Source organism: Oryctolagus cuniculus, chromosome 2 (genome assembly GCF_964237555.1).
Source record: "Oryctolagus cuniculus chromosome 2, mOryCun1.1, whole genome shotgun sequence".
In the NCBI taxonomy this organism is placed as follows: Eukaryota; Metazoa; Chordata; class Mammalia; order Lagomorpha; family Leporidae; genus Oryctolagus; species Oryctolagus cuniculus.
Window position 1 is genome coordinate 191,794,587 of NC_091433.1, and position 12,360 is coordinate 191,806,946.

A 12,360-nucleotide genomic window follows, 5' to 3' on the forward strand; every position below is an offset into this window, starting at 1 on the left:
CAGATCTTCATTTGAGTTTCTCCCTTGCAAGTTGTCATATAGAAAAGCAGATTTATCTTAGCTTGCTCTCTGAGATCGCAGCGCTAAATGCCTCGAGGCAAGTATCTTGGGAAGATGGCCTCTTTATGGTACTGAAGGTGGTCAATTAGAAATCCAAGTCAGAGTACAACACAGAGCTGCTTCATTACCGTTTAGATTCTTATTTCATCTGGTTGCCCAGGTCCGATGTTCTCATGTGTAACAAAGCAGATTCAGACTGTGTACGGGAAAAACGTTGTTCATTGGTTGAGCATTCCTAATCGAAAATCCAGATGCTTTAAAATCGGAAGCTTTTTGCTGACTGACACCACTAGTGGTAAATTCCATACCTGGCTTCGAGTGACGGGTTGCAGTCAAAAGAGAAGCGCACTAAAAATATCACATAGAATTGCCTTCAGGAAGTGTGTATAAGGTGTGTGTGGGTGTACGTGAGACATATTTGAATTTCATGTTTAGACTTGGGTCCCATCCCTAAGGTACTTCATTATGTATATACAGATATTCTAAAATCCCAAAAAATCTGCAATTGGAAACACTTCTTTCTGGTCCCAAACTTTTCAATTAGAGATCCTGGACTTGTATAAGAAGACTTAGTTCTTGGCCTAACTGGGTAATGATAGTGGTTTTAAGAGATGTTTTTTTCTTTTGTGTGAAGATTTTACTTATTTATTTGAGAGGTAGAGTTATAGACAGTCAGAGGGAGAGGGAGAGAGAGAGAGAGAGAGAGGGAGAGAAGGGTCTTCCATCTGCTGGTTAACTCCCCAAATGGCTGCAATGGTGGGAGCTGGGCCAATCCGAAGCCAGAAGCCTCTTCCTGGTCTCCCACATGGATGCAGGGGCCCAAGGACTTAGGCCATCTTCTGCAGCTTTCCCAGGCCATAGCAGAGAGCTGGATCAGAAGAGGAGCAGCCAGGACTGAAACCAGCGCGCCCTATGGGATGCCGGCTCTGAGCCACAGCACCAGCCCTGATAGTGGTTTTTTTTTTTTTTTTTTTTTTTTTGACAGGCAGAGTGAGTGGATAGTGAGAGAGAGAGACAGAGAGAAAGGTCTTCCTTTGATGTTGGTTCACCCTCCAATGGCCACCGCAGCCAGTGCACCGCGCTGAACTGAAGGCAGGAGCCAGGTGCTTCTCCTGGTCTCCCATGGGGTGCAGGGCCCAAGCACTTGGGCCATCCTCCACTGCACTCCCAGGCCACAGCAGAGAGCTGGCCTGGAAGAGGGGCAACCTGGACAGAATCCAGCGCCCCGACCGGGACTAGAACCCGGTGTGCCGGCGCCATAGGCGGAGGATTAGCCTAGTGAGCCACGGCGCCGGCCCCTGATAGTGTTTTAATGTTTGTTCTGTTCGCTCCTTATCCAGGTGTTAGAAGTAGATTTTCATACACTATTGTGGAATTGCTTTTAAATTGCAGTGATGCTTTTTCTTTTCTAAAAAGTAAAAATAAAATATTTCACTTAGAAAAATAATGTATGAGTTGAAAAAAAAATTTTTTTTTAAAATTTCTTTATTTTAAAGACGGGGACAGACGCAGGCCTTCCATCTCTTAATTTACTCCCAGAAGCCCACAACAGCTGGGACTGGGCCAGGCCAAAACCAGGAGCTGCAACCCAACCTAGGTCTTTCACAGGGTGGTGGGGACCAAAGGGCTTGATCCACTTCCTGCTGCTTCCCAGGGTGTGCGCCAGCAGGAAGCTGGACTTGGAAGCAGATCTGGGACCAAACCCAGGCCCTCTGATTTGAGATGTGGGCCCTGAGGACACCTTGGTGGTGGCACAGATGCCTGCACTGTCTTCTGTCTGAAGGGTGAGCTCTGGGCGTTCTGCGGGCTGGGAAGCACTTGAGACGTGGCGTGCTGTGACCACTCTGCATGTTACATCTTTCTGTGATAAAGAGCAAGCATGCATTAGTTAAACTAATTATCCTTTCTTTCTTTCTTTTTTTTGTAGATGTCCGTAGAAGAATTGAACTTATTCAGGATTTTGAAATGCCTACCGTGTGTACCACTATCAAGGTGTCAAAAGATGGACAGTATATTTTAGCAACTGGTGAGCATCTTCTCGGTTATGATTTACGTACATTTTATAGAAGGAAATACTTTGGTGGGGAAGATCACTTCTCTTCCCCTGACATTTTATTATAAAAGATTCAGAAATATATAGATGTTGAAGAAATGTACCATGAACACCACTTACCCAGTACCCAGGTTCTGCAGTAAGTGGTCACTGTACTTGCTTTGTCACGTGTCTGTGCATCCGTCCGCCTGGTTTTCTGATGCATTTCAGAACAAGTAGCAGATTTCAGCACACTGTATTTTACTCCTAATAGCTCAGCACGTGTGTCATTAACTAGAGTTAATGTTAGAGTTTTTAAAATTTTTTATCTATTTATTTTTAAGATTTATTTTATATATTTGAAAGGCAGAGTTTCAGAGAGAGAGAGGAAGAGATTGAGGTCTTCCACCTGCTGGTTTGCTCCCCAAGTGGCCGCAGTGACCCAGGCTGGGCTAGCCTGGAGGCAGGAGCTTCTTCCGGGTCTCGCATGTGGGTGCAGGGGCCCGAGCACTTGGGCTGTCCTCTGCTGCTTTCCCAGGCGCATTGGCAGGGAGTTGTATTGGAAGTGAAGCAGCCGGGACTCAGATTGAGAGAACTCCTGTGTGCCCTGCAGCTCTGTCTTGCTTTTCATCACGCGGACAAGTTGAGTCTGCTTCAGGACTTCCCTGTGTGTTCTGTGTGCACGAGACAGCACAGCTGGGGTTTTGTCGGTGCCTGGACTCGTCCCCGTTGCTCTGTGTGTCAGTGGCTTCCATCATGTGAATATGCCACAGCCTGCTCACCTGTCTCCATTTGATTTTCACCTGGGCTGTTTCCATTTTTTGCTTGTTAATAATAAAGCACTAAGCTCAGTCTTTTCAAAGTCAGTTTTGTGTGCATGTGCTCTGCTTGTCTTTGATAAATTCTTTGGAGTGGAATTGCTGGGTCATCGGTAGGTACAGGTTTAGTCTTACAGGAAGCCAACAGGCCTGTTCTGAATTGATCCTAACACTGACAGTGCCACCAGCAGTGAATGAGGGCACAGGAAAGGTCACTTCTAACATGACTTTATGTATCAGGTTCTAATACGGAGATTTTGCATTAACAATATTAATCATGGTCAAAAACATCATGAAACACGGGAACTTTCAGCGTGTCACAGTGTTGAACTCAGCCAGCCTGGCTGGGCTTCTGGTGCCTGCGTCCCGTGCGTTGTCTGCACATTTGGCTGTAACAGCTTCCCCCTGTTTCGTTTCCACCACGTCTCTTGATCCCTTCCTGCATGTGTGTGTGCATACACCTCAGGCTGGTGTTTTTTTCCAAAGATTTATTTATTTATTTGAAAGTCAGAGTTACACAGAGAGAGAAGGAGAGGCAGAGAGAGAGAGAGAGAGGTCCTCCATCCACTGGTTCACTCCCCAATTGTACGAAATGGCAGAGCCGAGACAATCCGAAGCCAGGAGCCAGGAGCTTCTTCCAGATCTCCCACGTGGGTGCAGGGGCCCAAGTGCTTAGGCCATCTTCTGCTGCTTTCCCAGGCCATAGCAGAGAGCTGGAAGGGAAGTGGAGCAGCTGGGACCCGAACCAGCGCCCATATGGGATGCTGGCACTGCAGGTGGCGGCTTTCCCTGCTGTGCCAGGTTTTTTCTGAGTTAATGGTTGTCTCTCCTGACACTGGCCTACAATTTTATGTTCAGAAACTTAATTTGTTTTGATCAAGAGATAACAAGTAGCTTGTCCAAGCTCACAGAGAGCTGGGAGACAGATTAGGTAAGAGGTTATATCTATTAAATTACGTTTTCTTTTATGAAATCATTTTACATTCCCTGGCAAAGTTAATTGTTTCCATTTCTACTTTTAAAACAATTATTTATAGGGGCAGGCATTGTGGTGTAGCAGGTTAAGGCACTGCCTGCCACGCTGGCATCACATATGGACCCTGGTTCCTGTCCCGGCTGCTCCACTTCTATTCCTCTCCCTGCTATGGCCTGGGAAAGCAGTGGAAGATGGCCCAAGTCCTTGGGCCCCTGCACCCACATGGGAAACCCAGAAATTCCTTATTGCTGGCTTCGGCCTAGCCCAGCTCTGGCCATTGTGGTCATTTGGGGAATGAACCAGTGGTTGGAAGATTCTCTCTCTCTCTTACTCTGTCTCCCTGTCTCCATCTCCCCCAACCCCCAACTCTGCCTTTCAAAGAAATTGGTCATCTGCTGGCTTGGTCCCCTAATGCCTCCAGTGGGCAGGAGTTGGAACGCTATCCGGGTTTGTGCCCTCATTAGGTTTGTGATGGCCTACACGAGTGGCAGAAACCCCACCACGAGTGGCAGAAACCCCACCACGGGAGCCGTCACTGCTGCCTCCCAGGGTCTGCATTGGGAGGAAGCTGGAGTCAGGAGCTGGTGTCCAGGATCCAACCCAGGAGCTCCACGTGGGGAGCGGGCGTCTCACCAGCATCTTAGCTGCTAGACCAATGCTTGCGCTGCCTTTCCTCTTTTTCAGAATGCTTTTGTTCTGTTTGTTTTTTAAAGGTTTATTTTTATTTATTTGCAAATGTTGTAGAGAGAGGTAGAGCCAGAGAGAGAGAGAGAGAGAGAGAGAGAGAGAGAGGGGTCTTTTATCTGCTGGTTCACTCTCCAAATGACCGCAACGGCCAGAACTGAGCTGATCCAAAGCCAGGGGCCAGGAGCCTCCTCCAGGTCTCCCATGCGGGTGCAGGGGCCCAAGGACTTGGGCCATTTTCTGCTGTTTTCCCAGGCCACAGCAGAGCTCTGGATCAGAGGTGGAGCAGCCGGGACTCGAACTGGCGCCCTATGGGATGCTGACACTGCAGGCTGGGGCTTTAACCTGCTGCGCCACAGTGCCGGCCCCAACAATGCTTTGGTTTTATTTTTATCGTAAAAAGAAATATTTCCTAAAGAATGCGTGAAACATGGCTAGTGAGAATGTGGGACTGAACTTTAGATTTGATTTCATCTTCACGTTCATAGCCGTCCATGCTGGCTGCCGCGTGGAACAGCACGGGAGTGGTGGCCTTCTTGGCCAGTTCCAGAGGCCTCTCTGCTGCCGAGGGGAGGGGACCTGGTTGTCATTTGCTTCCCCATTTGATTCCCTGGCGGGTCTTCCTTTGATCTCTGTATCCGCCTTCCTCAGATTGCCTTGGGTGTTCTGGCCTCGTGGCTGCGAACCAGCGGAGTAAGATTGACTCGTAAAAGCCTTTCATGACCCGGGGGATGTGCTAAGGACTGACGCACGTGAACTAACCGGGCTCGGGTTCCTGCTTGTGACCCTGCCACAGCCAGGTCTGTGCTCAGTGACACTGTTAGTCTGCACTGGCGCTTGTGGAAGAGGCGTGAGACGTGGAGGGGCGACGTACGTTTCCAGCCACTTTCTTTTCTGACGGCCAGAGTGATACGTGCAAGCCTTTTAAATGATCAGAAGTAAGAGACAAAAGCAAACACGCTCCCAATTAAAAGGGAAAGTGGGCCCTGCATGTACACGTGGGAGTTTTATATAAGCTTGCAGTCTTTCAAATCATGTATGGAATGCTAGGATGGGTATCACACCACAGGTTACTGTTTCTTTTTTTTTTTTTTTAAGTTTCTTTTCTTTTCTTTTCTTTTTTTTTTTTTTTTTTTTTTTGACAGGCAGAGTGGACAGTGAGAGAGAGAGACAGAGAGAAAGGTCTTCCTTTGCCGTTGGTTCACCCTCCAATGGCCGCCGCGGCCGGCGCGCTGCAGCCGGTGCACCGCGCTGATCCGACGGCAGGAGCCAGGAGCCAGGTGCTTTTCCTGGTCTCCCATGGGGTGCAGGGCCCAAGCACCTGGGCCATCCTCCACTGCACTCCCTGGCCACAGCAGAGAGCTGGCCTGGAAGAGGAGCAACCGGGACAGAATCCGGCGCCCCAACCGGGACTAGAACCCGGTGTGCCGGCGCCGCAAGGCGGAGGATTAGCCTAGTGAGCCGCGGCGCCGGCCCTTAAGTTTCTATTCTTAAAATGAGATTTTTGGGGCTTTGATCTGTGCCAGAAAACATGGGACTGCTTCCTTCTTTTTAGGATGTCTTTATTTGTTTTTAAAATGACTTTTTCACCTGGGCACAACGTGATAAACTTATACAAAATGGAAGCATCACAGAAATACGAAGGTGAGATGTGCAAGAGCAGCTGGCAGCGTTGGCATTGCTAACGCCGACTGCTGCGTGCAGAGGCCTCTTGTTTAGGGTGCCGACTTCGGGGTCGAGCGCCCGTTCTTCCGCGCTCGCCCGGTCTCTGCTCCCTTCCTCCCCCTTCCGCTTGGCAGCTCCTGACAGGAGTGGCAGGCCCGCCTGTGCCCTGTGCCCTGAGCGCTGTGTGGACTGACCTCATTTCCCCGCGGTGGCCGTTTACCAACAGTGCTGCAGGGGGCGCTCTGTGTCTGTAAGTTACTGTAGACGGAGGCGCGTGGTCATCAGCTTCAGCGTGTGCTGGGCTGTCCTCTAGACGAGTTGTCGTGTACACTGATCAACTGCAGTGGACGAACATGCTTACTTCTTTATTTGTAAATGTTTGTTTGTTTGGAAGGCAGTGCAACAGAGGGGGCGGGAACGAAGAGAGAGAGAGACCCTCCGTCCACTGGAAGCCCATCGGAGTCTCCCGCGTGGGTGTCAGGGCCAAGGGCCTGGGCCGTCGTCTGTTGCTTTCCCAGGTACCCTGAGAAGCTGGGTTGGAAGCCGAGCAGCCTGGACTTGAACTGGTGCTCTGATTTGGGGCGCCAGTGTCACAACCCACAACACCAGTCCTGAAAGTACTTACTTTTAACCCTCCCAACACAGATATTAACTGTTTTTCGTCTTGGCCATTCTGATGTGTAAGAAGTATTTCAGAGGCGTGTGTTGTGGCATACTGGCTAAACTGCACTTGCAACCTCAGCGTCCCATCTCAGAGATCTGGTTCAAGTCCCAGCTGCTCTGCTTCCAGTCCGGCTCCCTGGGAAGGCAGTGGAAGACGACCAAAGTACTTCGGCCCCTGCCATCGTGTGGGGGATGGGAGGTCTGAATGGAGTTCCGGCTCCGGGCTTTGGCCTGACCCGGAGCTGGTTGAGCAGCCATTTGGAGAAGGAACCGCTGGTGGAGGAGCTGGCTCTCCCTGTCTGTCTCTGCTGCTCTGCTGTCTAAGTAGAGTTTGTAGAGGGTATTTGCGTGTTGAATCTGCTTTGATTAGACTCACTGGGAAGTCGATTAATTATCGTGTTTCCATCTTCTGGGCGCTCCTTGTTGATTTGTGTTCAGTTTCCCCGTGGGACATTTGGGAGGGGCTGCTTTCCTTTTCTTTCATTTGCTGTGATTAGTGCTGCCTACCCCTGAGTGGAGAGGGCACCCTCGCCCGCCGTCTGGGTGCTGACTGCGAAAAGTGTGTTTTTCAGTTTCTTGATTTTGCATCATGTAATTTTTTTATAGGAACATATAAACCTCGGGTTCGCTGCTATGACACCTATCAGTTATCCTTGAAGTTTGAAAGGTGTTTGGATTCAGAAGGTAAGATGCTAATACTGACTTGATGAAAATAGCTTAAAAAAAAAAAAAGACTTATTTAAAAGGCAGAGTAGCAAGGGAGGGAGGGAGAGAGAGATCGATCGATCGATCGATTGATCTTCTATGTACTGATTCACTCCAAATGGCTGCAGTGACTAGGGCTGGGCCAGAGCAAAGCTAGGAGCCCGCATCTCCATTTGAACCTCTTGTGTGGGTGGCAGGGACCAGGAACTTAGGCCTCCATCATCTGCCGGTATTGCAGGCGCATTAGCAGGGAACCTGAATGGAGGTGGAGGAACTGGGACTTAGCCAGTGCTGTGAGTTGGGATGCGGCCCACACAGGTGGCGACTTAACCCGTTGTGCCGCAACGCCCACCCCCAAGACGGCTCCTCGGTTTGTGTGCTTTTCTCATTTTTGATTTGTATGTTCGCTTTCGATGGTGAAATAGCAAATTATCACAACTGAGGGGCTGGAAACATCCCTTCAGTAGCTTGCAGCTCTGTAGGTCTTGGGTCTGTGCCAGCCCTTCTGGGTCCAGACCTGACCCTGGCGTCGGCCGGGTGCGGCTCTTCTGGAGACACTGGGTGAGAACCTGCTTCCCCGATCCTTCACGTGTCTGGCAGAACTCGGTGGTAGTGGCTGCAGGACTGGCGGTCCTGGGGTTTTGCAGCAGGCTCAGCTCCTGGAGGCCGCCTCGCTCCTCGTCACGGCCGCGGGCCCTGCGTGTGTGGCTGGGCTACTGACTTCCCCTGCTGCTGCTGGCCAGAGGAAACGGCTTCTGAGCATTTCAGACACCCCCCCACCCCCGCCCCAGCTGCGCACTGTAGCATTGTCCCAGGAGCGGCGTCCATGGAGCCTCGCAGGCCAAGGGGTTTACACGAGTACGCGTGCGTTTCTGGGTTTTGTTTTGTTTTTCTTCTTAATTTGAGAAACAGAGCCCGTGAACTCATTGGTCGACTCCCCAAATGCCTGCAGCAGCTGGGACTGGGCTGGGCCAGAACCAGGAGCCAGGAACTCGGTCCAGGTCTCCGATGTGGGTGGCAGGGACCCAGTGAACACAGAGTATCTCTGCAGGTCTCCCTGCAGCCTCCCGGGGCCGCGTTAGCAGGAAGCTGACCTCAAAGCTGGAGGGAGCTCCCCCACAGGGCGTGCAGGCATCCTCTCGGCCTCCACGCCTGCCTCTGAACTTAGCTTTGAGCTCCATTTTCCATGAACAGTGTGGAGGTCCGTGCTAAAATCTTTGGCTATCGGGGGGGCAAGTTGAAATGAGGTAAGTTCAGGTGCTTTTGTCATTGGGCCTAGTGTGTGAAGGGAAAGTTAATAGGGAATGTGTCCCGTGGAAATAGGAGCACACTCCCCTAGCTTGTTTCACCCCTTGCTGTCTGAAGACAGTTGCATCTCTGGGTACGACTGTATAAAAATGGCTGTTTTCACTTTTAATTTTTGTTTAGCAGAACTGTGAAATAGTAAAGTTATTGTTTTTGTAAGCAACAATTTTTAATGTTCTTTAATGTAAACATTAGAAAGTCTTGAAAATTATTTTGTTTTGAGCATCTCAGAAAAACAGTAGCAAAGTTTAGAAGTCATTCTGTTTCATGACTTTGCCTCCCTTTTGCCAAAAATCTAGTTGAGTGGGTCTCTAATTGAAGTGATTTCTAGTTGAGGTGGTCTCTGGGTGAGGTGGTCTGTGGGTGAGGTGGTCTGTGGGTGAGGTGGTCTGTGGGTGAGGTGTCTGTAGGTGAGGTGGTCTGTGGGTGAGGTGTCTGTAGGTGAGGTGGTCTGTGGGTGAGGTGGCCTGTGGGTGAGGTGGTCTCTAGGTGAGGTGTCTGTAAGTGAGGTGATCTGTGGGTGAGGTGGTCTGTAGATGAGGTGGTCTGTGGGTGAGGTGTCTGTGGGTGAGGTGTCTCTAGGTGAGGTGGTCTGTGGGTGAGGTGTCTCTAGGTGAGGTGGTCTGTAGGTGAGGCGGTCTCTAGGTGAGGTGGTCTCTAGGTGAGGTGGTCTGTAGTTGAGGTGGTCTGTAGGTGAGGTGGTCTGTGGGTGAGGTGTCTCTAGGTGAGGTGGTCTGTGGGTGAGGTGGTCTCTAGGTGAGGTGTCTGTAGTTAAGGTGTTGCCTAATTCAGGTGATATGCTTTTACTTCCCACTTGGTGTTTTGGGGGCACTGTGGCAATTTTGTTCTTACTTTATATAGGACAAAAATGAAAAAAATTGTATTCATCTTTACTTTCTGAGTTGAATTAGAATCTTTGTACCAAGTTTGCATTTTTATTAAGAACATTAATAATGTATTTTTTCATGTTTCTTCTCTTTCAGTTGTCACCTTTGAGATTTTGTCTGATGACTATTCAAAGGTATGTACAGTAGTGTTGGTTTGTACTGGTTGTACTCAAGAAATGAGTGAGTGGAATTTATTTTGTAATAAGTAATTTTATGATAAATGGATTATATCATATGTAGTAATACATGACCTGTGATTTTCTACTGTTATATTTTTGATTTTTGGTTTGGTACATTTTTTAATTTATAAATAAATGGCGCCGGCCCCATCCTGTGTTTTGAGACATGTAGTTTTATAAGACGTTGTCTCTGAACACTGGTAAGTTTACCTTGCAGTATCACCCGCAGAGGTTGACGATGCCTTTGTAGCATGTTGAAGTTACGTTTATACCAGGTTTTTGGGCCCGTGTGATAACTGGGGATTAAGAAAATGTGTTCCCCAGTGAGAGAGGAAGTGGCTCTCTGGGGTCTCTGCAGTGCCTGCGAATGAGGGGCGCGTCTAGCGCTTCAGTGAGAAGGGACGCTCTGCAGACAGGCTGTCCGCGTGGAGTGGCGCTGTGTCAGCACGCGTGGAGTGGCACTGTGTCAGCACGCGTGGAGTGGGGGGCTGTGTCAGCACGTGTGTCGTGGCGCTGTGTCAGTACACGTGGCGTGGGGGCTGTGTCAGCACGCGTGGAGTGGGGGCTGTGTCAGCATGCGTGGAGTGGCGCTGTGTCAACGCGTGGAGTGGGGGGCTGTGTTAGCACGCGTGGAGTGGCGCTGTGTCAGCACACATGGAGTGGCGCTGTGTCAGCACACGTGGAGTGGCGCTGTGTCAGCACGCGTGGAGTGGCGCTGTGTCAGCACGGCGCAGGGTGCCCTGTGTTTAGAGGGGAGGTTGGGAGGGCAGAGGCTTTCTTCCTGTGCCACTTGCGGAGATGATGGGACAGACATTTACCTAGAAACCTGAGCCACCTGACTTTCTTGTTTCATTTTCAGATTGTCTTCCTACATAACGATAGATACATTGAATTTCACTCACAGTCAGGTTTTTACTACAAAACCCGAATACCAAAGTTCGGCAGAGATTTCTCCTACCACTATCCGTCCTGCGACCTGTACTTCGTGGGTGCGAGGTATTGACTCTAACCCCTGTCTGCGTTTCCTCCCACCGCCCCAACCTGCCAGCTTCTCTTCTTGAATTTCCTGTATATTTTCTTTCTGTTTTAATAAAAAGAAATGTGTGGTTATTGTAAAAAAAATAAAACTTAGAAAATAAGGAATAAGCAAATGAAAAAACCGATTTTCTACATATTCATGCAATTTATTGATTTATAAAGATTTTTCATTTATTTGAAAGGCAGAGTGAGAGAATGAATTCACCCATCCGTTGGTTCATTCCCCTATGGCTGCGACCGCCGGGACTGGACCAGAGCAAAGCCAGGAGTCAGGAACTCCCTCTGGGTCTCCTGGGTGCAGGGCTCAAGCACCCGGGCACGGTCTGCTGCCTCCCGGGTCATTAGCAGGACACTGGATCGGAAGCGGAGCAGTCAGCACTGATACGGAACACGGGCGTCCCCAGCGTGGCTTAACCCGCTGCTCCGCAACGCTCCCTCTGACACCACTGGTTTGCTTAGTAAAATCTTTTCCGATTTTGGAAGTAGCCATGATAGTTACTCATCATAGTAGTTCGACCAGGAGATACTCATGAGAAATGCATAAGCCAGGTCATGGCATATAGCCCGGTGCCACAGTTCATGAGACACACCACACGGTGTATGTATGTGTGTGTGTGTGTTCAAGTATTTTAATAAAAAGGGCCTAGAGGGGCTGGCACAGCGGGTTAACGCTCTGGCCTAAAGTGCCGGCATCCCATGTGGACACCGGCTCAAGACCCAGCTGTTCCACTTCCGATCCAGCTCTCTGCTATGTCCTGGGAAAGTAGCAGAAGATGGCCCAAGTGCTTGGGCCCCTGCACCCGCGTGGGAGACCCAGAAGAAGCTCCTGGCTCCTGGCTTCGGATAGCGCAGCTCCAGCTGTTGTGGCCAGTTGGGGAGTGAACCAGTGGATGGAAGACTTCTCTCTCTCTGCCTTTCCTCTCTCTGTGTAACTCTGACTTTCAAATAGATGAGTAAATTTAAAAAAGTAAATAAATAAAAGGGGGTAGAGAGAGAAGAGGACAGAGAGCAGCAGGCAGACTAGAAAGAGCCCTGTCTGCTGTCTCACCCCTAGTGCTGGTAATAGCCAGGACTGGACAGGGCCAGAGAAGGGTCTGGAACTCTCGTTGTCCCAGTCTCCCTGTGGGCACTGGGGCCCAGCTACCGGAGCATTGTCTCCGCCTCCCAGAGTGCGTTCGTGGCAAGCTGGAGCCAGGAACTGAATGCAGCCTCTGGGGTGGGACGTGGGAGGCGGCTCTGGGGTGGGACGTGGGAGGCGGCTCTGGGGTGGTACGTGGGAGGCGGCTTCCAGCCCCAAGGCCACTCACCGTGTTGTGGTTTCTTAGTTTCCCAGATTTCTGTTTACTTC

At 50.1% G+C, this 12,360-nt stretch overlaps 1 protein-coding gene across 2 annotated transcripts in view; it reads left to right on the forward strand.

The window, feature by feature from the left end:
• Nucleotides 1–12,360, forward strand: part of NOL10 (nucleolar protein 10) — a 100,466-nt gene that overhangs the window by 3,631 nt on the left and 84,475 nt on the right. For both annotated transcript variants that reach the window (XM_002722390.5, XM_008249836.4), the window contains 4 exons: nucleotides 1,988–2,086; nucleotides 7,505–7,582; nucleotides 9,892–9,929; nucleotides 10,834–10,970. In XM_002722390.5, the coding sequence (XP_002722436.2) occupies nucleotides 1,988–2,086; nucleotides 7,505–7,582; nucleotides 9,892–9,929; nucleotides 10,834–10,970 (352 nt within the window). The remainder of the gene's footprint in view (nucleotides 1–1,987; nucleotides 2,087–7,504; nucleotides 7,583–9,891; nucleotides 9,930–10,833; nucleotides 10,971–12,360) is intronic.